This window comes from Bidens hawaiensis, unplaced genomic scaffold (assembly GCF_021521415.1).
Source record: "Bidens hawaiensis isolate Kalapana, Puna unplaced genomic scaffold, B.hawaiensis_p1.1 tig00054804_1, whole genome shotgun sequence".
In the NCBI taxonomy this organism is placed as follows: domain Eukaryota; kingdom Viridiplantae; phylum Streptophyta; class Magnoliopsida; order Asterales; family Asteraceae; genus Bidens; species Bidens hawaiensis.
In genome coordinates this window covers 41746-64034 of record NW_027499867.1, presented here as the reverse complement: position 1 = coordinate 64034, position 22289 = coordinate 41746, and the positions used below count along the sequence as shown (strand labels likewise).

Here is a 22289-nt window from a genome sequence, read left to right as displayed (position 1 = left end):
TACTGTTGCAACCGGGAGTGTGTTTATAGAAACAAAATTTATAACAAGTTGGGGAAAAGTCGGACATATTGAAGATGCGATGGTTGATTCAGGTAGTCGAGGGTCACAATTAGGGGATTACTCATTGATAATGCCCGTTTAGCAGGTTGTCATAAGGTTGTTTATGAGAAATGCGGGTTTAAAGAAAGAAATTCAGATGGTTAAATATGATTAATTACATTAACCTATATATCTATAAATGACTCGGACTCGCCACCTCTACTTTTCTCACTGCGTACAGAAACCGTTTGAACAAAAAGAAAGTCCAGTTTACATTACAAAATCGGCAACTTCTACAAAAAAAAAAGAACGAAAAAAATGGTGAAATCAGAATTATCCAAGGCGTATATCTATATATGTACATAGTGATGCAGGCTCGATTAGTTTTGTGACGTATATGGCTATCCTTTTTACTCGATATGTTAAACTTGTCCCTTCGGGTTTGACTTAAAGATCAGGTCAACTCTTGATGCATTTGTCCCAAGTGTTTGCTGTGCATCGGGTACAGCCTGAGAAATTCGAAGTAACGTCTTTGTTTTCGTAATTTATATTTACAATTATGTTATAAATCATGAGAGACATCTACCATTAAACTAATACGTTTGGCAGTGTCCGAACGCATCAGCTCCCCTTTTTTCAGCATCTGAAAATATAATAATAACAAATGAGAATTTATACATTTACGATGACGCATATAATATTATTATGAAGGTGTGGTACGGTACCTCTGTGGGGATATCGGGTGTGAACCATCGCAATAATACTCCAAGATGTACAACAGCTGGAATCAGTTTAAAAAGAAAAGGCGTCGTCACCTGCAAAGTAAAATGGTTAAAAATAAGAAAAAAAAACTTACATGTCGAAATTGCCACGTGTACAATATACATACCAGGCTGAGAGCTGTTGTGCCTAGAAGCAGTAGATACAACTTTCCCTGCAAAATGCATGTTTTTTCATTTATGAATTTCTTTTATAAATAACTGTGATAACAAGAAACGATAATAATTGAAATATTACCTCGATTAGATGAAGATTCGAGGCACGGCTTAACAGAACAAAAGCAAATTCTCCGATTTGGGCAAGGGACATTCCGACCTAAATCAACTTATTAACTAAGGCTCATTTGTCAAAAAAAAGATAAATCAATCAATCATACCCAGTTTTTCCCACAAATAGCATAGGCTATCAATTAGTAGGGTCTGGGGAGAGTAGGATGTAGGCAAACCTTACCTCTATCCCTAAGGATAAGGTTGCTTCCGGCGAGACCCCCAACTCAAAAGTAGATAGATATACGATACTAAACTAAACACTATGATATTAGTAAGTTTCAAGCAAACATTACATTATAGCCAAACTAAAACAAAACCAAGGCACGATTAAGCAAATAATAATAGATAAAAAATAATAATTCTAGTAGTAGTGGTGGTGGTGGTGGTGGTGGTGGTAATAATAATAGTAATAGTAATAGTAATAGTAATTATAATAGTAATAGTGATAATTATAAAACTACCAATAATAATAATAATAATAAACAATAGCAATAATAACACAAACAACAATAACACTAATAATAATAATAATAATAATAATAATAAACAAAAGCAATAATAACACAACAGCAGCAGCAGCAGCAACAATAATAATAATAATAATAAATGTTATAACAAGAAAAATAGCCAATCCTCCTAAAGGTCATCAAACTTAATTCTACGTCTCCAGGAACTCCTATCCTCAACCATGTCCTCAGAGAGGTGCAAGTCTGTTAGGATTAAACGCACACACGAAACCGAACACGACACGAAAGCAATAAACGAACACGAGGATTTAACGTGGTTCGGTCTAAACTGACCTACGTCCACGGGTGGCAACTAGGTATATCTTTATTGAGTGACAAATATTACAAGTACATAATGTTGTTTATATAGAGACTGAACTAGGGTTAGTAAATTATTATGCAAGAAATCTAAACCGGGCCGGGCTTGGGCCCGACCGCCCACACCCGTCTCCTCTTTTGACTTCATATAATAAACCGGGCCAACAAGGCCTACGAACCCAACAATCTCCCACTCGGAGGCCTTGAGTACTCTCGTCTGCACTCCTGATTGTACTTCTGTAATCTGAACATTAAACTTCTTCTAGTTGCCACCGCCTTCTCATCAATTAACCTGAAGGCCCGTTGAAGCTCCCCGGAGCTCCAACACGTCAGTCACGGCTGAAACTGCCCCTGACCCATTCTCTGTCCCTACCGGCTCCCACTGTAACGAACTACCGGATCCTGAGATAACCTGAGAACAAACACTCTCCATATTCAGCAAGTAATTCATTGGAGAGACTTTTACAGCTGGAATACTGGTTTTCTTAATCCACTGTCGACCTGGAACTGTAACTGAAACACGACCTGTGCTCCCACTGTCACGATGTCCCCCAACTGATTTAACCTTCCTAGCTCGTTCATCCTGAATCTTCACTTTGGCTCTGGGTTTGTTACTTGCAAAACGAACCTTCTTCTGCCCACGAGATTCTGTGAACCGGACTTTGTCTTTCACCAAAACTGGATCCACTCCTTTCGGTGACATATCGACCATATACAACGAACCCATTTTCTTGCCACGAGCAACCACGAGATTCCCTTTGACTACTTTCCACTGCCCATTCCCGAACTTAACATCGTGCCCTTGGTCATCCAACTGCCCAACTGATATCAAACGTTTCTTCAAACTTGGAATAACCCTCACGTCTTTCAAAGTCCAAGAAGTACCGGCTGAAGTTATCAAATCAACGTCTCCCATACCCGTAACCTCTAAAATATCATCATTCGCTAGTCGAACCTTTCCAAAATCCCCAAATTTAAGATTCTTCATCGTTTCACTACAGTACCGGCTGTAGTGAAACGATGAAGAATCTTCCGCTAGTGGCGTAACCTCTAAAATATCATGCACCAGAATCCATCACCCAAGCATCAACGCTACTCTCAACACTACAAACCAAAGCCTCATCACTACTGACCCCGTCATCTGTGTCGTCTTCTGTAACGTTCACCTCTTTCTTACCATTCGGACACTGATTCCTGAAGTGTCCTTTCTCTTTACAACCCCAACATTCAATATCCTTACGAGTCTTAGACTGACTCCTCTTCCTGCTCCCACCGCCTCGCTGTTTTCCCCTACCTCTACCTTCTGTGACTAGCATATTGCCTGATGATTCACCTGAACTTCTGCGTCTTGAATCTTCTCCCAGAATCAGATCTCGAATCCCATCGAAAGTAATATTTGTAGACGAACTACAAACTGCAGTCACTGTTTGCGACCAACTGTCGGGCAAAGAGGATAATAACAAGAGGCCTTGAACTTCATCATCAAACTTAATGTCAACTGACACTAAGCGGGACAAGATCGAATTAAGATTATTGATATGAGTTGCAACTGACCCACCCTCTTTCATTCTTGTTGTCACTAGCTCTCGGATAAGATAGACTTTATTCGCTGCCGAAGGCTTCTCATACATGTTGGATAGTGCGTCCATCATACCACGGGCTGTGGTTTCTTTCATGACGTTAAACGCCACATCTTCCGACAACGACAATGTAATACAAGCCCTAGCTTTCTTGTCTAACTTCTTCCAATCTGCTTCTGACAACTTTTCTGGTTTTTCATCCTCAAGTACTACATCCAAGTCTTTCTGACAAAGTAGTGCCTCAATCTGCATCTTCCACCAACCGAACTTCTGTCCGTCAAACTTCTGTATCGAAACCTTTCCGTCTTCTGCCATAACAATGACTAAAACGAAAAACTGGATAAAAACAGAGACAGACACAGCAACACGAGCCTGAACTTAACGACTGTTCTACTGAACTCTGTTAAAAAATCAACCTATTTAAACCGCAGCGGAAATACGAACTGTAAATCAGAAACCGAAACTTTAAACTGAAACGATAAACCTGACAAACGCGGTTGGCACTGGTTCTCCGTTTCTTTAACGCTTCTTCTGACTTGACAACGATTATTCAACTAAAATAGGATCTTGATTAACGCGTTCCTGGCTCGTACTTTGCAAAATATGATCTCGTCCCAAAGAAAATATATGAATTTTACCCAAATAATTGTTTATTGTCTAAAGTGCTAGGCCCTCTCAAAAAATTAAACAATCTGGATAAAGTTGGTGGCCATTGAACTCCCTTGTCAACAAAATAATATTGTTTTTCCTTGTCTTTTCCTAGTCTGGCATGAATCTCAAGAGAAAAAATAATAATACAAACCCTTCTTTTCTTCTCTGTTCAAACGCCACTAGCGGAAACAAAAGAGACAACCTGGAATCGAACAATACAATGCTTACAGCTTTCAAACGGAACCAACAAAAAAACGCAGATCGCGCGGGCTGGGTTTAGTAGCGGCGAAACGACGGCGGAAACCCTAACGGCGATCGGAAAACCGTAGGCGGCGGCGGAACCCTAGCGCAGTAGGGTGGCGGCGGCTGGATGGTTTGGCGGCGACTCGGCTGGTTCAACGTGTTCTTCGCGTGATCTGAACCTAAGCTCTAGATACCACTTTTTAGGATTAAACGCACACACGAAGCCGAACACGACACGAAAGCAATAAACGAACACGAGGATTTAACGTGGTTCGGTCTAAACTGACCTACGTCCACGGGTGGCAACTAGGTATATCTTTATTGAGTGACAAATATTACAAGTACATAATGTTGTTTATATAGAGACTGAACTAGGGTTAGTAAATTATTATGCAAGAAATCTAAACCGGGCCGGGCTTGGGCCCGACCGCCCACACCCGTCTCCTCTTTTGACTTCATATAATAAACTGGGCCAACAAGGCCTACGAACCCAACAAAGTCTACCAAAAAAAGATAAAATATTTGGCTAAAAAGGAAACATGTTGAACAATGTGTCCCAAAGTGTACTTTTAATGCACATAACGGTTTGGTTAATAAAAAACATATTTGACAGACTAATAGTTTATAAATAATTAAAAAAAATCAACAGAAAATGTTCCACCATTCCAAGTCTAGGGGTGTGCATGAAACATAAATAACCAAGTGGGAATCAAAATAATCGATTTAACCGAACCCAACCTAACATTGACGTTTGGCTTTATGTTTTTTTTTAAATCGAATTTCCGGTCTCATTCTCAGCTTTGCATGTGCCAAAAACCAGAAAAACGAGTCGAGCCGTATAAATGGAACCGAATTTTATAACCGAGCCCGTAAAAACCAACTTTTGTTATTGAACTTATGAATTACAGTTCAATTTTTAAATGTTAAGTAATTTATATAATAATTAATAAATGGAATTAGCCCAAAATAGTTTAATCCCAAATGTGAAATAATCAATTAATCATTTAACTAAAAAAATTTTAGACCAAAAGTTTCAGATCCAAATTCATTATCTTGGACCAACTTCTTCGGCCCAAAAAATTGAAACCCAAATGGCAAAACTTATAAAAACCGAAACCAAACCTGATCCAAATGGCCCACCCATTCTGCCACCTCTAATTAAGAAGTATAATTATAGATAATCTAAAGCCTTACAAGAAGAGCGGTCTTGTTAGTGTATCCAAATCCTTTGACTACGGTAGCAACTACAAAAGTCTTTATAACAACCACCAATATAACAGCCGCTAATAAGATATCAATGTGGTTCCAGAGAAACTGGACGTGAATAAGCATCCCGATGCTCGCAAGAAAAAGGGCAGCAAAGAAGTTGCGAATGGGCTCAACCTGACGTAAAATAATTGCAAAAAAAAATGAATTATGAATATAATAATTGTTGAGCCTATATTGATAAGTTGATCTTACTTGTTCAAGAGTATGGTGACCAAGATCGGTTGTTGATATCATCACTCCAGCAGCAAAGCTACCCAATTCAAGACTTAAACCCAATTTGTCACTACACTGAAATAATATAATAACAACTTATTTTAAGAAACACCGATGAGTAATTTTCATAAGATGCCAAAACGTTATGCAATTGTGGAACTAACCGATGCAACTATCAAGCAGAAAGCTACAGATGCCAGCTGATAAAGTTCATTGGTCTGCAAATTGTCAATGAAATAAGATATGAATCATTATGAAGATAAATTAATCCTGTTAGATATCAGTTAGGCCTGTAAACGAACCGAATGGGCACAAACGGGGGCATATTCTGGCTACTAATTTAACTTTAACAAACACGAACAATTAATCAAAAGAAATTTTTTTGTTTGTGTTTGTTTCTTAAGAAATAAACATGTCTTGTCTTTGTTCATGTTCATTCGTTAAAATTATAAACGAACAGGTTGCGAACGCAAGCATACAAACAAACACAAACAAACGTAAGTGAGCATAATTGAACAATCATTAACAAAAACAAACGAACATAAATGAACATAAACAAACACAAACAAAGAAGTCTAATAAATTAAGTATCCAATAATGTCAACGTCTAAATTAATCGTGTCATAAACATGCCCGCCTGTTTATTACGGGTTGAATGGACGTAAATAAACAAACGGAACATGTGTTCATGTTCGTTCGTTTAATTAGAGGAACATAAACCAACTTCCGCCGAACGATTCACTGAACATTTAGTTCGTTTACAGGCCTATATCAGAAAATAGATAAATTTAATTACGTTATAAAGGGACATTAGGTACCTGGGATGATAGGCTCATCATTAGATTAAAAAACCAAGGTATGCAAGTTCGGGAGAATACCGACAAAACAGCCAAGAATGTAATTAAGGTCACCAACCTGATAACAAGTGAAGAGAGAGAACTTTTATAAACTTAGAAAAACTTAACAGTAAACAAAACTTGTAAGTTTACTAGTACATTATGAAATTAGTACAATTTTGTGTATAGAAAATTTGTAGGTTTAGAGTCATTTACTCACGTCTTTGCCATAGACAGCATGCCTTCGAAAATTCCAGAAGTGCCACCTAGGATTGGAAGTAGTGCAAATAATAAACCAACCGCACAATCCTGTCACCAAAAAAATAATAAGGAATCCATAAATTTGAAATAAAATATAATCACAAAAGATATACAGATACGATAACAAAGAAAACATCCATTAATAATAGAGATTGTACGCACAAAAATAAAATTTTTACAAAAGTTACTGCCTTTTTTACTTTACCTTTTAACAGAGATTAAAGAATATAAAAAAGAAGAAACTTACCTGCAAGATAAGGGTGCCAACTGTCACTTGCCCGTAAAGAGTGGTAATACTATTCTTTTCCATCAAAAACTTCAAAACCTGGGGTATAACAACGCGTCATCAAATATATTTGTTAATGACTAGTTAAAATTTTAATAAAGTAATATCTTGGATATTTCAGTTATGTCACATGTAACTACCACTGCTGTTGATGACATGGACAGAAAGGCACCAACAAATACACCTTCAGAAGCTTCACCACCACATAACTGAAAAAGAAAGATAATAACTAATTAACTATCAATGTCCACTAACAAAAACTATATTGGGTTGGAGTATTCACTAAACATGAAACTAATTCTAGAGAGAATTTTCCGTTTAAAAATCTAAACATTATAGAAAAAAGAACTGAGAGCCTTGCAATAAGAATAGAGAAATCTATAAAAAGATATACATACCACAGCAATTACTCCAGACAAGCACATAAAAAGAAATATCTGGACCAAACCTCCTAAGATGGCAACCGTTCTGACAACGCGAAGCTGAAATTTTAAAGTGAAAACTTAATTATGAGTGTCACGCATAGTAAATTATTGTTATATGATTAAATTTCTTTATGCAAGCTCTGCGCGTGTGTGTAAAAGAGGAGGTTGAGAAACCTTTGCTGCTGAAAACTCCAATCCCAATGCAAAAAGAAGAAAAATTACACCAAACTGAGCAACAGTCTCAACCTGCATGAATATATATGCACAAGTGATAAGAATCAGCACAAAGTAACCAGAGGAAATTAAATCTTTCATCCTTGGGATTTGTCAATAGTTACAAAAATTGTAATCGAACAGAAAATAAAAAAGGAAACCAATCAATCAATCAATCATGCCCAGTAAAATCCCACCGACAGCAAAGCTATAAGGGTCTGGGGAGGGTGGGATGTAGGCACACCGTACCTCTATCCAAAGGAATAAAGAGGTGGCTTCCAGAGAGACCCTCGGCTCTAAGTACATGTGTAATTATATCACATCAGGAACAACTTTTGTAACTTTTTGGCAAACCCAGGAACAAGAAATGCAATTTAACGTACTATTTAATATGATCATGTGGGCATACCTGAACCAGTTCATTAACAAAGCTAAGTCCACCTGGCCCAATCAAAGATCCTGCTAGCAAATATCCTGTAATAACCTGTATCAGAATGTGCAGCATGTGTCAGAATTATGAAAAGAAAGGGGTACAGAGCATATAAAAATAATTATTAATGGCCAGACCGGCTGTCCAGCACAAGCAAATGCAATGCCACCACAAGTTGCAGAAACAATGACAACAACCAAATCCGATATCAATCTGTTAAAACGTAGCCATTAGTTAACAAATTCTAGAAAAACTTTGAATTAACAGAAAAAAGGTGTACCTTAGGTCTAACTGAAGCACAGGATACTTAGACTTGGGATTAGACATGATAAAGACATTGTCCTGAGCAAAGATTAGAAGATAAGATCAATTTCTAAATAAAACTTGGATTTCATATTTGTGAATGTGCACGCATAAATAAACATATATCAGAAAAAGAACATTTTATTCTAAAGGTTACCTTGCTATCTATTAATCTTGGTGTATCTTCAGGACGGTTTTCATTATCCAAATTGAAAACATCATGAAGCTGAAATGGCCTAAAAATCCAAGTAACATGAATGTTAGTTATATTATGCTACTGGTTTCCACATAACCAAGGGGCAGAGTAATGAAGAACGTTTTAAGTTTGTTATCACTGAAATTGAATCAAAAGAACAATAAATATCACATCTATGCACTATGGTGTGAATAGATAGTTAAAAGTGAACACAATAAGCAGCACGCACTTCTCCTCTTTGCTTTCATTTCTCTTCGACTTCACTCTAGCAACGGTTTCCAGAACTGCCTGACATAAGAAACTTGTCAAAAAACTAATAATAAAAACCATAACCCTAGGATTGGTACAGAATTTGATGTGAATATGACATAGCACAACAGCATGGCACCTAACTCAGCCAGTTTATTTTTACAAATGAATAGAATGATACTTGATGGTTCAAAAAAGACTGTCAATAGCATTTATACACGCACGGTTTGCTTTATTAGCCAAAAAGTTTGAAACTTAAGCGAAAAAATGTTCAAATTTTGAGATTATGACGTACCTGTTGCCCTGCCACACTGTTATTGAAGCTCCCAGGATCAGTGGCTGTAGTAAGATAGATAAATTATGCAAAGTAAGTTATTATTATTGCATTGCACGAACTTTCAATCAAGACTTCACAGTTCATCTGATTGCACAGACCTAATTCCTAGCGTGAGTAAATTAACAAGAGATTTTAATGTACCTAACTGTCTGCCCTAAATATCTCAAAACATTCGAAAGTCTGATTATCTAGTTTACAATCAACTAAACTGGCAGAAATAGCATGACTAATTTGAGTAAACAAAAACATATTTTCTCTATGTCTACCTAATTGCCTGCCCTATAAATAGCTCAAACAAACTAACACCTGATTCTATAGTCTACAATGTCAAACTAAATAAGAAATCACAGTCAATTAAAACTAGCCGAAATTGCATAACTTATTAACAAAGAACAAAATCACAATCAACTAAACTGACAGACGTAGCATGTAAAGCAAGTCACTTCATGTTTAGCAAAATTGGATTTTAATAATCCTAACTATGACCTATTGGCCGATAATAATCCGTACTTACACTTTGACCAATTATAATCCTAACTTTCACTTGATTCTTGATTTCTCTCACAATAATGATTATGAACGAAAAAGAGAACTTACTAGCAAAATCGAGTATAAATCAAATGTAAATTGAGCGTAAAATCTATGATGATTATGCTACCGAGGATCCTGTTGTCAACAAAGTAAAAGTTAGGATTATCATTGGTCAAGGTGTAAGTATGGACTACTATCGGCCAATAGGTGATGATTTGGATTATTAAAATCCAATTTTCCTAAATCCTAGTGTTAATTCATAGCACAAATTTTCAATTAAGACTTCACAATATAAATGATTTCACACCTAATTCCTAATGTGAGTAAAAAAACAAGATTTCTCAACGTACCTCTGTCTGCCCTAAAGATCTCAAAACATAAAAAAGTCTGATTCTCTAGTTTGTAATCAACTAAATAGGCAGAAATAACATGAAAAGTAAGTTAACATTAATGCATAGCACAAATTTTCAACCAAGACTTCACAACAGACCTAATTCCTCGTGTGGGTAAATTAACAGGAAGATTTCTCAATGTACCTAACTGTCTGCCCTAAGTATCTCAAAATAATGAACCTCTAATCCTCTACTTTACAAAGTTAACCTAATTCTTAAATCACAATCCACTAGACATAATTTCTATCTGCACCTAATCGTCTGCCTTGATTAGCTCAAAGAAAAAAAAAAGAAAAACGGTTATCTGATCCTATACTCTATAATATCAAAACAAATCACAATCAATTAAACCTAGCAGAAACTGAAACGGCATAATTTATCAAATTAAAATAACAGTAAAGAAAAACAAAGTATTAGATCTAACTAATTAACTAAAAGAACAATAAAGTTACATATTATTTATGCATAGCACAAACATTCAATTAAGACTTTACAGTTCAAACAATTTCATAAACCTAATTCCTAGTGTTAGTAAATTAACAAGAAGATTTCTCAATATGCCTAACTGTCTGCCCTAAATATATAAAAACCTCTGATTCTCTACTTTACAAAGCTAACCTAAATCTAAAATCAGAATCAACTAAAGTAATTTCTATGTGTACCTAATTGTCTGCTCTAATTAGGTCAAAAAAAACTAGCAGAAACTGAAACAGCATAAATTATCAAATTAAAAGAATAATAAAGTTACATACTTGATGCATATAAAAAATATTCAATTAAGACTTCACAGTTGAAATAATTTCACAGACCTAATTCCTAGTTTGAGTAATTTAACAAATAACAAGAAGATGCTCAAAAATTATGAACTTAAATCTAAATTTGCAATCAAATAAACATACTTTCTATTTACCCAATTGTCTGCCGTAATTAGGTCAAAAAACTAGTAACATGAACTAACATCTAATCCTAATCTCCTATACTCTACAATATCAAACTAAATCACAATCAATTAACTATCAGCAACTAAAACATCACAATTCATCAAATAAACAAACATGATATCAGATCTAAGTATCTAACTAACTAATTAACCAAATTTACAATCAACTAAGTAAGCAGAATATTAATACCTAACTGTATTGTTAGGAACAAAAGGCACACACGAACAAGAAATCAAAGCGATAAAGAACACGAGAATTTTACGTGGTTCGGTTGCGGTGTACAACCTACGTCCACGGGGTAATTAGGTTTGTATTATTTTGGTGATATATAATAACAAGTACAAGAGACTATTTATAGACCGCATATTAGGGCTACTCCCTTGCTAAACAAGCTAGAACCCAATTGGGCCCAATAGGGTTAGGGCCGGCTAAAAAAATAACCTCCCTAACTCCTTTAATATGCAGTTGTCTAAATGTGGGTCCGGGGATACCACATCGCCCAACAATCTCCCACTTGGTGTCTTCGGACCTAGAAATGCACCATCTCTTCTGTACTTCTGTAAATGAAAATCCCTCCTGATCTTCAAACCATCCTAATTACCCTTGTCTCCTCAACATTATTCCTGGAGACCAGCTGAAGCTATGCAAAGCTTCAGCTTATCCAGCACCACACACTTGGTAAACATATCAGCTGGATTTTTAGCACCTGGGATGTTCTTCAGACTGATTGTTCCTTCACTGATCAACCCCCTCACGAAGTGATATCTCATCCCTATATGCTTTGTCTTTCCATGATACACTGGATTCTTTGCAAGTTTAACTGCACTCTCATTGTCACAGTACAATGAGTAGTCGGGTTGTTGTTTTCCTAATTCTTCAAGAAAAGTCTTCAACCAAACTAGTTCTTTGCTGGCCTCTGCAACAGCCATGTATTCTGCTTCTGTAGTTGACAGAGCCACACTTTTCTGAAGTCTAGACATCCAGCTAACTGCTGTCCCTCCCACTGTGAAAACATACCCGGTAGTGCTCTTGAACGTCCCTTTACAACCACCCAGATCAGCATCTGTGTAACCTCTGAGTATGGCATCCTTTTTTCTGAAACATAACCCCATCTTCTGAGTACCCTTCAAGTATCTAAGTATCCATTTGACAGCCTCCCAATGTTTTTCTCCTGGATCTGACATAAACCGACTAACAACCCCAACGGCATGAGCAACATCTGGTCGAGTGCAAACCATTGCATACATTAGACTCCCGACTGCTGATGCATATGGGACTTTGGTCATCTTCGATCTTTCTTCTTCAGTTTTAGGAGACTGATCTTTGGTGAGCTTCAAATGACTTCCCAATGGAGTATTCCTAGGCTTGGTTCTTTCATCATTCATCTTGAACCTTTCTAACACTTTCCCTATGTATTTTTCCTGGGATAGTGTTAGAGTACCTGCCTTCTTGTTTCTAGTGATGTTCATTCCCAGTATCTGTTTTGCTGCACCCAAGTCTTTCATTTCAAACTCTTGGGACATCTGTTTCTTCAACTTGCTTATTTCCTTCATATCAGATCCTGCAATCAACATATCATCAACATACAACAGTAATATGATATAAGAGTTGTTGAATTTCTTCAGATAACAACAATGATCCATCTGGCATCTTTTAAACCCCGACCTCTCCATGAAATTATCAAACTTCATGTACCATTGTCTAGGCGCCTGTTTCAGACCATACAAGCTCTTCTTTAGTTTGCAGACCCAATTTTCTTTCCCCACAACCCGAAACCCTTCAGGTTGCATCATATAAATGTCTTCTTCAAGATCACCGTGTAGAAATGCCGTTTTCACATCTAGTTGCTCTAGATGTAAATCTTCTGCTGCTACAAGACTTAAAACAAGTCTGATGGTAGTCCTTTTCACCACGGGAGAGAAGATTTCATCATAATCAACTCCTCTCTTTTGTTGAAAACCCTTGACCACTAAACGGGCTTTATATCGTTTAGACCCATCATGTTCTTCTTTGACCCTGAAGACCCATTTATTTTGCAACGCTCTCTTATCCTGCGGAAGCTTGACTAAGTCCCATGTCTTGTTCTTTTCTAGAGAGCTCATTTCATCCTTCATAGCATTCTCCCACTGGCGAGAATCCTTCATCTTGACTGCTTCAGAGTAGCTTTCGGGTTCACCGTTTTCTGTCAAAAGAATATAGTTAACTGAAGGATTGGAATGACCGGGACTATACCTTTCTGGCTGTTTAGTAACTCTGGTGGATCTCCTGACCCAATTTTCTGTCTGGTCAGGCTGTTGTGGGATCTCCTCGTCTTCAGACTCTGAACTCCCACTGTCAGAAGTTTCTTCTGACTCATTATTTCCACCAGCTTCAAACTCAGGAACTGTGTCGACTTCAGTTTCTGTAGCGGGTTCCTGAACCGGTTCGGGGATCGGTTCAGATCTCTGGTTTTCAATTTTGAATTCAACCTGTTGCTTCTGAACCCTAGAGTTTGGATTTATCACATCTTTGTACAACTCAGCCTCATTAAATGTAGCATGTTTGCTGCGGACTACTTTTCTGCTTTTCGAGTCCCAAAGCTTGTAGCCCATCTTGTCTGACCCGTAACCAATGAAAACATACTTCTTGGCTTTTGAATCTATCTTGTCAGCATTCGGATCTAGGTCATATGCACTGCACCCAAAAACCTTTAAGTGCTCATAATTAACCGCTTTCCCCTTCCATTCTTCTTGAGGTGTTTTGTAACCCAACGGAACTGATAGACCTCGGTTGATAAGATAGGCAGCAGTTTTAACAGCGTCTGCCCAGAACATTTTAGGGAGCCCTGCATTTATCCTCATACTTCTGGCTCTTTCATTTAACGTTCTATTCATCCTTTCTGCGACTCCATTTTGCTGAGGAGTACCTGAAACTGTATTTATCATCCGAATGCCATGCTCAGCACAAAAGCTAGTGAACTCTGAGCTAATGTACTCCCCTCCATTGTCTGACTTCAAGCACTTTACCTTCAGATCAGATTCAAGTTCAACAGCAGTTTTCCATTTCTTAAAAACATCAAATACTTCAAATTTATTTTTAAGAAAGTAAACCCATACCTTGCGTGTGGCGTCGTCTATGAAAGTCACATAGAATCTCGAGCCTCCTAAGGATTCAACACGTGTTGGTCCGAAAACATCTGAATGGATAAGCTCTAATTTCTGAGCTTTAGGTGCTTTCCCTGTCTTCACAAAAGATACCCTCTTCTTTTTTCCAAAAACACATGGTTCACAGAATTCAGATTCAACCCTTTTAAGATCTGGAAGCTTTCCTCTGGCGACAAGCATCTTCATGCCCTTCTCACTCATGTGGCCGAGTCGTTGATGCCACAACTTTGATAGACTCGGTCCACTCGTTACTGCATTAGCACTACCTGCAGAAACCTCAACCATATACAAAGTACCCCCGTTTCTTTCCCTTGGCAATTACCATGCTACCCTTGACGACCTTCCATTGTCCTCCCCCGAATGTTACATCATAACCCTGGTCGTCTAATTGCCCAATGGAAATTAACATTTTTTTCAGTTTTGGAATTACCCTGACATCTTTCAATGTCCAAATTGTTCCAAAACTTGTTTTCAAGTCAATATCTCCCAACCCAGTAATTTCCAAGATTTGGTTATTAGCAAGACTTACAGTACCAAAATTGCCCCGTCTGAAATTCTTCATCTTTCTCGAGCTTGAGATAGCATGAAACGACGCACCTGAGTCCATAATCCAGGACTCGACTATATCCTCAATACAGCAGATCAATGCATCATCAGAATCTGATGCTGTTGAGGAGGCAACATTCACTTCTTTCTTGTCTCTGGGTGGTTCTGTACATTGACTTCTGAAATGACCATTCTCATTACAGTTCCAACACTTTATGTCGTTTCTTGTTTTTGAACTCCCCTTTCTGTCTCTTGATTTTGATCTTCCCCTGTTACTTACCCTCTTATCTTTCTTTCTACCTCTTCCCTCAGTACTTAGCAAAGTACTGGATGATTCACCTGCATTCTTTCTCCTGATATCCTCTCCTAGGATCAAGTCACGAATACCCTCGAACGTGAGTTTGGTGGTTCCGGCTAAACCACTAACGGCAGTGACTGTTCCTGACCAACTTTCAGGTAACGAGGACAATAATAGCAAAGCTTGCACTTCATCATCAAATTTAATATCAACAGATAATAACCGGGATATGATAGAATTGAACTCATTTATATGAGAGGTAACAGACGCACCTTCCCGCATACGCGTATTCACCAATTGTCTAATTAAGAATACCTTATTAGACGCGGAAGGTTTCTCGTACATGTTTGACAACGCGGTCATCAAACCCTTAGCAGTGGTCTCATTCACTATATTGAAAGCAACGTTCTTAGCCAACGTGCATCTGATGACTGCTAGGGCTTTCCTGTCTAGATCGGCCCATTCTTCATCCTTCATATTCTCGGGTTTTTGACCTCTCAAACATGGAAGCAAATCTTTCTGGCATAACAAGTCCTCGACTTGCATCTTCCACCATCCAAAATCCTGCCCATCAAACTTCTCGATTCTGATCTTACCGTCCTCAGTCATTATCTTTACCGAGTTTCTAACGGAAGCAACCTGCAATACTGATCAGAACTGTTTGACCTCTTCTGGTCAAAAGACAGATTGTACTGTAGCGCGCACTGTTCACACGCCGGAAACACTGTAGCGGCGGCGGTACTGTAGCGGCGGCTAGGGTTTCTGATTAGGGTTTGGTGGCGACTGGCGGCTGGGGTTTATAGTGTGATCCTTGCTCTGATACCAGTTGTTAGGAACAAAAGGCACACACGAACAAGAAATCAAAGCGATAAAGAACACGAGAATTTTACGTGGTTCGGTTGCGGTGTACAACCTACGTCCACGGGGTAATTAGGTTTGTATTATTTTGGTGATATATAATAACAAGTACAAGAGACTATTTATAGACCGCATATTAGGGCTACTCCCTTGCTAAACAAGCTAGAACCCAATTGGGCCCAATAGGGTTAGGGCCGGCTAAAAAAATAACCTCCCTAACTCCTTTAATATGCAGTTGTCTAAATGTGGGTCCGGGGATACCACATCGCCCAACATGTATTAGGTCAAAGAAAAAAAAAACTATTAACATCTAATCCTATACTCCACAATGTCAAACTAAATCAGAAACTCACAATCAATTAAACCTAGCAGAAACTAAAACATCATAATTCATCAAACTAAAACAACAAAATTACAAGATCTAACTAACTAACTAAATAACCAAATTCACAATCAACTGAACAAATTTGAGTAAGCAAAAACATAATTTCTGTGTTACCTAATTGTCAGCCCTAATTAGGTCAAAAAAACTAGCAACATGAACAATCATTTAAACCTATCAGAAACTAAACATCACAATTCATCAAATTAAAACAACATAATATCAGATCTAAGTAACTAACTAACCGAATTCACAATAAACTAAACATAATTTCTATAACATACCTAATTGTCTGCCCTAATTAGGTAAAAAAAAAAAAACTAGTAACATCTAATCCTATACTCCACAATGTCAAACTAAATCACACATTCACAGTCAATTAAACCTAGCAGAAACTAAAACAGCACAATTCATCAAATTAAACAACAGAATATCAGATCTAGCTAACTACTCTTTAACTGAATTCACAGTCAACTAAGCATAATTCCTGTAAACACCTAATTATCTGCCCTAATTAGGTCAAAAAACTTGTAATATCTGCTGCTATACTCTTACAATATCAAACTTAATCAACAATCACAATCAATTAAACCTATCAGAACCTGAAACACCACAATTCATCAAATTAACCAACAGAATATCAGATCTAACTAACTAACTAACTAGGTCACAAAAACTATCCTATACTCCACAATATCAAACTAAATCACAAATTCACAATCAGTTAAACCTAGCAGCAATTAAACATCACAATTAATCAAATATTAATCAAATTAACAAACAGAATATCAGATCTAACTAACTAACTAACTAACCGTCAGACTGTTCATCGTTCTCAGTAAACTCTGATCCTAATCTCCTATACACTGTCAAACAAAATCAGTAATCACAATCAATTAAACCTAGCAGCAACTAAAACATCACAATTCATCAAATTGACAACAGAATGCTAGATATAACTAACTATCCAACCGAATTCACAGTCAACTAAACAAGCAGAAATAGCAAGATGAATTTGAGTAAACAAAACATAATTTCTATAAATACCTAATTAGGTCAAAAAAAAAACTAGTAACATGAACTAACATCTGATCCCTTATCTCCAATACTCTACAATATCAAACTAAATCACAGTTCACAATCAATTAAACCTATCAGCATAATTCACCAAATTAAAACTGCAGAATATTAGATCTAAGTATCTAACTATCTAACCGAATTCACAATCAACTAAACAAGCAGAATACAAATACCTATAGGTCAAAAAAAACTATCTAATCCTATTCTCTACAATGTCAAATTTAAATCAGAAATCACAATCAGTTAAACCTAGCAGCAACTAAAACATCATAATTCACCAAATTAAAACAGCAGAATAACAATTAAACCTATCAGCAACTAAAACATCACAATTCATCAAACTAACCAAGAGCGTATCAGATCTAACTAACTTACTAGGTCACAAAAACTATCCTATACTCCACAATATCAAACTAAATTACAAATTCACGATCAATTAAACCTAGCAGCAACTAAAACATCACAATCAATCAAATATTAATCAAATTTAACAAACAGAATACCAGACCTAACTAACTAACTAAAGACGCAGAATATAAATACCTAATTGTCTGCCCTAATTAGGTCAAAAAAAAACTATTAACATCTAATCCTATACTCCACAATATCAAACTAAATCAGAAATTCACAATCAGTTAAACCTAGCAGCAACTAAAACATCATAATTCATCAAATTAAAACAGCAGAATAACAATTAAACCTGTCAGCAACTAAAACATTATAATTCATCAAATTAAAACAGCGGAATAACAATTAAACCTGTCAGCAACTAAAACATTATAATTCATCAAATTAAAACAGCAGAATAGCAATTAAACCTATCAGCATCTAAAACATCACAATTCACCAAATCAACTAACATAATATCAGATCTAACTAACCAAATTCATAATCAACTAAACAAGCAGAATATAAATACCTAATTGTCAGCCCTAATCAGGTCCATTAACTAGCAATTCATCAAATTAAACCTATCAGCAACTAAAACATCACAATTCTATCAAATTAACAAGCATAATATGATAGTATCAGATCTAACTAACTAACTAATTTCACAGTCAACTAAACAAGCAGAAATAGCATTGTTAATTTAATTAAACAACACATAATTTCTATAAATATCTAATTATCTGCCCTAATTACAAATTCACAATCAATTAAACCTATCAGCAACTAAAACATCACAGTTAATCAAATATTAATCAAATTAACAAACAGAATATCAGATCTAACTAACTAACCGTCAGACTGTTCATCATCGTTCTCGTTAAACTCCTTCTCAAGCGCACGGTCAAGCATGCCAGCTAAGCTATCCTCCTTCGATCTGTTATTATTATTATTCGATCCAGTAACCGTCACATTCATCACGTTAATATCTTCGGTTAAACTTATCGAGTCTTCGGCTGCAAGTAAACATGTAAAACAGAAGAAGAATAAGAAAGAAGGAAGTTGTTTCAGTGACATTGTGAAGTCGGCGGCGGCGGTGACGGTTATGGCGAATGCCGGCGGTGTATGACGGCAGTGTGTGTTTTGTGTTTGTGAACGGTGTGGTGTGCTAAAGTGAGCCGGGGTGAAGTGAAGTGAAGTGTAGTTTATGCCAATAGTGTAGCTTTTTTTTCATTTAACGCAAAGGCTTTGGTGATTATTTTATTAATTTTATTAATATTAATTAATATTATTATTAAACTGGTATGTAACGAACCGAACGTTTTAAAGAATTGTTCGTGAATTGTTGGGAGAAAAGTTTGTTTGTGTTCGTATATCTAATAAGCGAATGAACATGAAAGCGTGTTTTGTTCGTTCATTTATATTTGTGAAGGTTTGTTTATTTATGGCAGTTTATTTTATTAATATTAAATAGACATGTAAACGAACTGAATATTTAGTTAACTGTTTGTGAATTGTTGGGAGAAAAGTTTGTTTGTGTGCGTATATCTAATAAACGAATGAACATGAGCACGTGTTTTGCTCGTTCATTTATGTTCATAAACGTTCGTTTATTACTATTTGTTTATTTATGATCGTTTATGTTTGTTTACATATCACATGTAAACGAATCAAATGGTTAAAGAAATGTTTGTGAATTGTTCGGAGAAAAGTTTGTTTGTGTTTGTATATCTAATAAACGAACAAACATGAACACGTGTTTTGTTCGTTCATTTATGTTCGTGAACATTTGTTTATTTATGGTTGTTTCTGTTTGTTTACATATTAATAGAGCATAACTGGATGTTATCTGGATGAGTCATTTATGTTCATTTAGGTGTGTTTGTTTGTGTTCATTTACATTGTTCATATTATGTTCATTTTTGTTGTTTCTTTATTCAGAAATGTTCACTTATGTTGGTCTGTTCGTTTAGATATTAAGTAAATGAACAAGAACATGTTCATTTTTTAAATAAATGAACATGAACACGGGTATTTGTTCGATTAAGGAAGCAATTGATTACTAGAAGTAGCGTTGTCATTCATATAAACGTAATTAAATGGCACATCATAGATGACAAATTGTTTTCTAGGAACTATTTGATCTTTCATGATGGATGTTAAAGTTAGGTTTGGGTTCCCATTGACTTGTGTTAACGGAAACAATAAGATTATTTCTCCTTATTTGCGCACAGAAAAAACAACCCGTCTACCATCATATCTTCTGAAGCTACATGCACCCTCCATCGCCAAAATAAACAAGAACAAAGATATATGATCTCTTTGTCTAAGGCCTCTATGAGTATGAAATTCAGTAGTAAGGCTCCATTCAATAAAACATGCTTTTACCGAATGAATCCATTATTGTTGAATCCATAGAAAAACATTTTTTCACCAAGTAATCCCAATTTAAAGAATCACACGTCTTCTCGAAATAGATCATTATTATAAGTTTTTTGTTACTCTTCTTTTACCAAATGATCACTTCATTCCCTAATAGAGCATACATATTATGTCAAACTTTGACAAAAGGCAGCTGTTTAAGACTAACGATCAAGCTCACCACCTTTTCCAACCGATTAGCCAGTAATTTTACGATGAATCGATGATTTATATTGCAAGCTTATTAAATTAATCGAAAAGTAGTCTTTGACGATTAAAGGATTTATAATAAAAATAAGGACAAAATAAAATATAATAAATAAATCCATGTGTGGCTAATGTTAACCATTAATTCATGAGAACAGCATTATAAATGGTCAATTTTGTTTGGTTAACAATGACCACAAACAAGAAGATTCTCAACCTCGTATCCTTAACCAAGAAATTTCCACTTTTAGAAAGTTGATTACAAATAAGAATCGCCAATCCTTAAACCGTTATCTTTGTTCGAATGACAAACTTCGCAAATATTGAAACAATGGCCCATGCGAAGCAGACGAGTTTTGTTTATAATGTCACGCTAATATTATTTACGCAGTGTTCTAAGACGAGTTTAGCCCGTAGTTCTACCCATGCTCCTTCCCCTACCGAGGAAGCTGCATCCCCTACACTTGCGCCTGTCACTATCCTCACATCAGGACCCACCGCTGACACCCCAATCGCAACTTCTGAACTTTTGGAACTGTCGTTGCCCGATATTGGCATACAAAAGGCAGCGATACCACAAAGCAAGGGGGCTAAAGTGGCAAACAAACAACTAGAAGGAATCGAACGTAAAATCGAAGAATTCAAAACGATCATCACAAAACGGCAAGCGGGACCCGGGTCAGAAGCATCAAAAGATTTCCTTGTGCAATGCCAGGAAAATCTTGAATATGCGATTGATAGCGTCAAGGTAAGCATTGAGAGCATCAACGATATAGACATTGAAAAGGCTAATGTCGATATTGCTGGTATCGCCACCGACGTCGAAGCGTGCAACGATTGCTTTGCCGAATCGGGTAGTGAGGACAAAGATATCAAGGCTTTTACTAACTGGATTAAGGGAGTCACTAAAGAATGCCTTAAAAACCTCAAGAAAGCATAAATCTTAATACTTTAGCAAATGCTATTTATACAGCAAGAAATTTAACAAATTATTGTATATTATTTATACATTAGGAAGATAAATAGTATAGGTTACTGAACATGCAAAATCATATATGAGAAATGTCCTTGCAGTTATGGATATGGGTTTGAATTGAGCCATTATCAACTCTAACTCGAACAAACTACAATTCAAGCTAAGCTAGATAGGGTCATAATCTCCGACTCCAGCTTCAGCTTCGGCTCGTATTGAGCGCGAGCTAACTTGGTTTTTGATCTCAAATGAGAAATGGGTCGAGCGTAAAGAAATTCTATCAACAAATGGGGAAAACATTTATTTTTCTCGTTTACGTCATCCATTTCATTACCTCGTATCAAATAACTTTTAGTAATTGACTATTTAAAGGTGTATTGGTTTTTATTAATCCCAATTATCATCAGTTGGTCGCTGCCGGTCCCAACTAACGAATTGGCTGATAAAGATCTCACCTTTTATCATATTTGTTCCTAACGGTCCGCGACTAACAGAATGCTAACGCCGTTAATTGCATGTCACCAGAAAAACGATTTTGGTCGGAAAAGTCACATTTTATACCGGAAAACTCAACTTGAACACCACCACCACCACCACCACCACTAACTGACTCACCACCAAATAACCATCTACACTTGAGCACCACCAACCAATTATGACGATGGTTATAGGGTTCCAGCGACCGAACTTTCACTAGAAAATAGGTTTCTAAAGGTCTGATCTAAG

General features: G+C 36.5%; 1 protein-coding gene across 1 annotated transcript; it reads right to left on the bottom strand.

The window, feature by feature from the left end:
* Positions 1-362: 362 nt before the first annotated feature.
* On the bottom strand, positions 363-19039 carry LOC143600705 (K(+) efflux antiporter 4-like). The gene is made up of 21 exons (XM_077078321.1): positions 18817-19039; positions 9363-9406; positions 9048-9106; positions 8780-8858; positions 8600-8661; positions 8457-8532; positions 8299-8373; positions 7851-7922; positions 7650-7733; positions 7392-7460; positions 7213-7290; positions 6925-7013; positions 6687-6783; positions 6033-6086; positions 5848-5943; positions 5581-5769; positions 1057-1134; positions 929-973; positions 765-854; positions 626-682; positions 363-548 (listed from the first exon to the last, which is right to left on the bottom strand). Exons 1-21 carry the CDS (start codon positions 19037-19039, stop codon positions 462-464), a joined length of 1803 nt encoding a protein of 600 aa, XP_076934436.1. The 3' UTR covers positions 363-461.
* Between the last annotated feature and the right edge of the window lie 3250 nt (positions 19040-22289).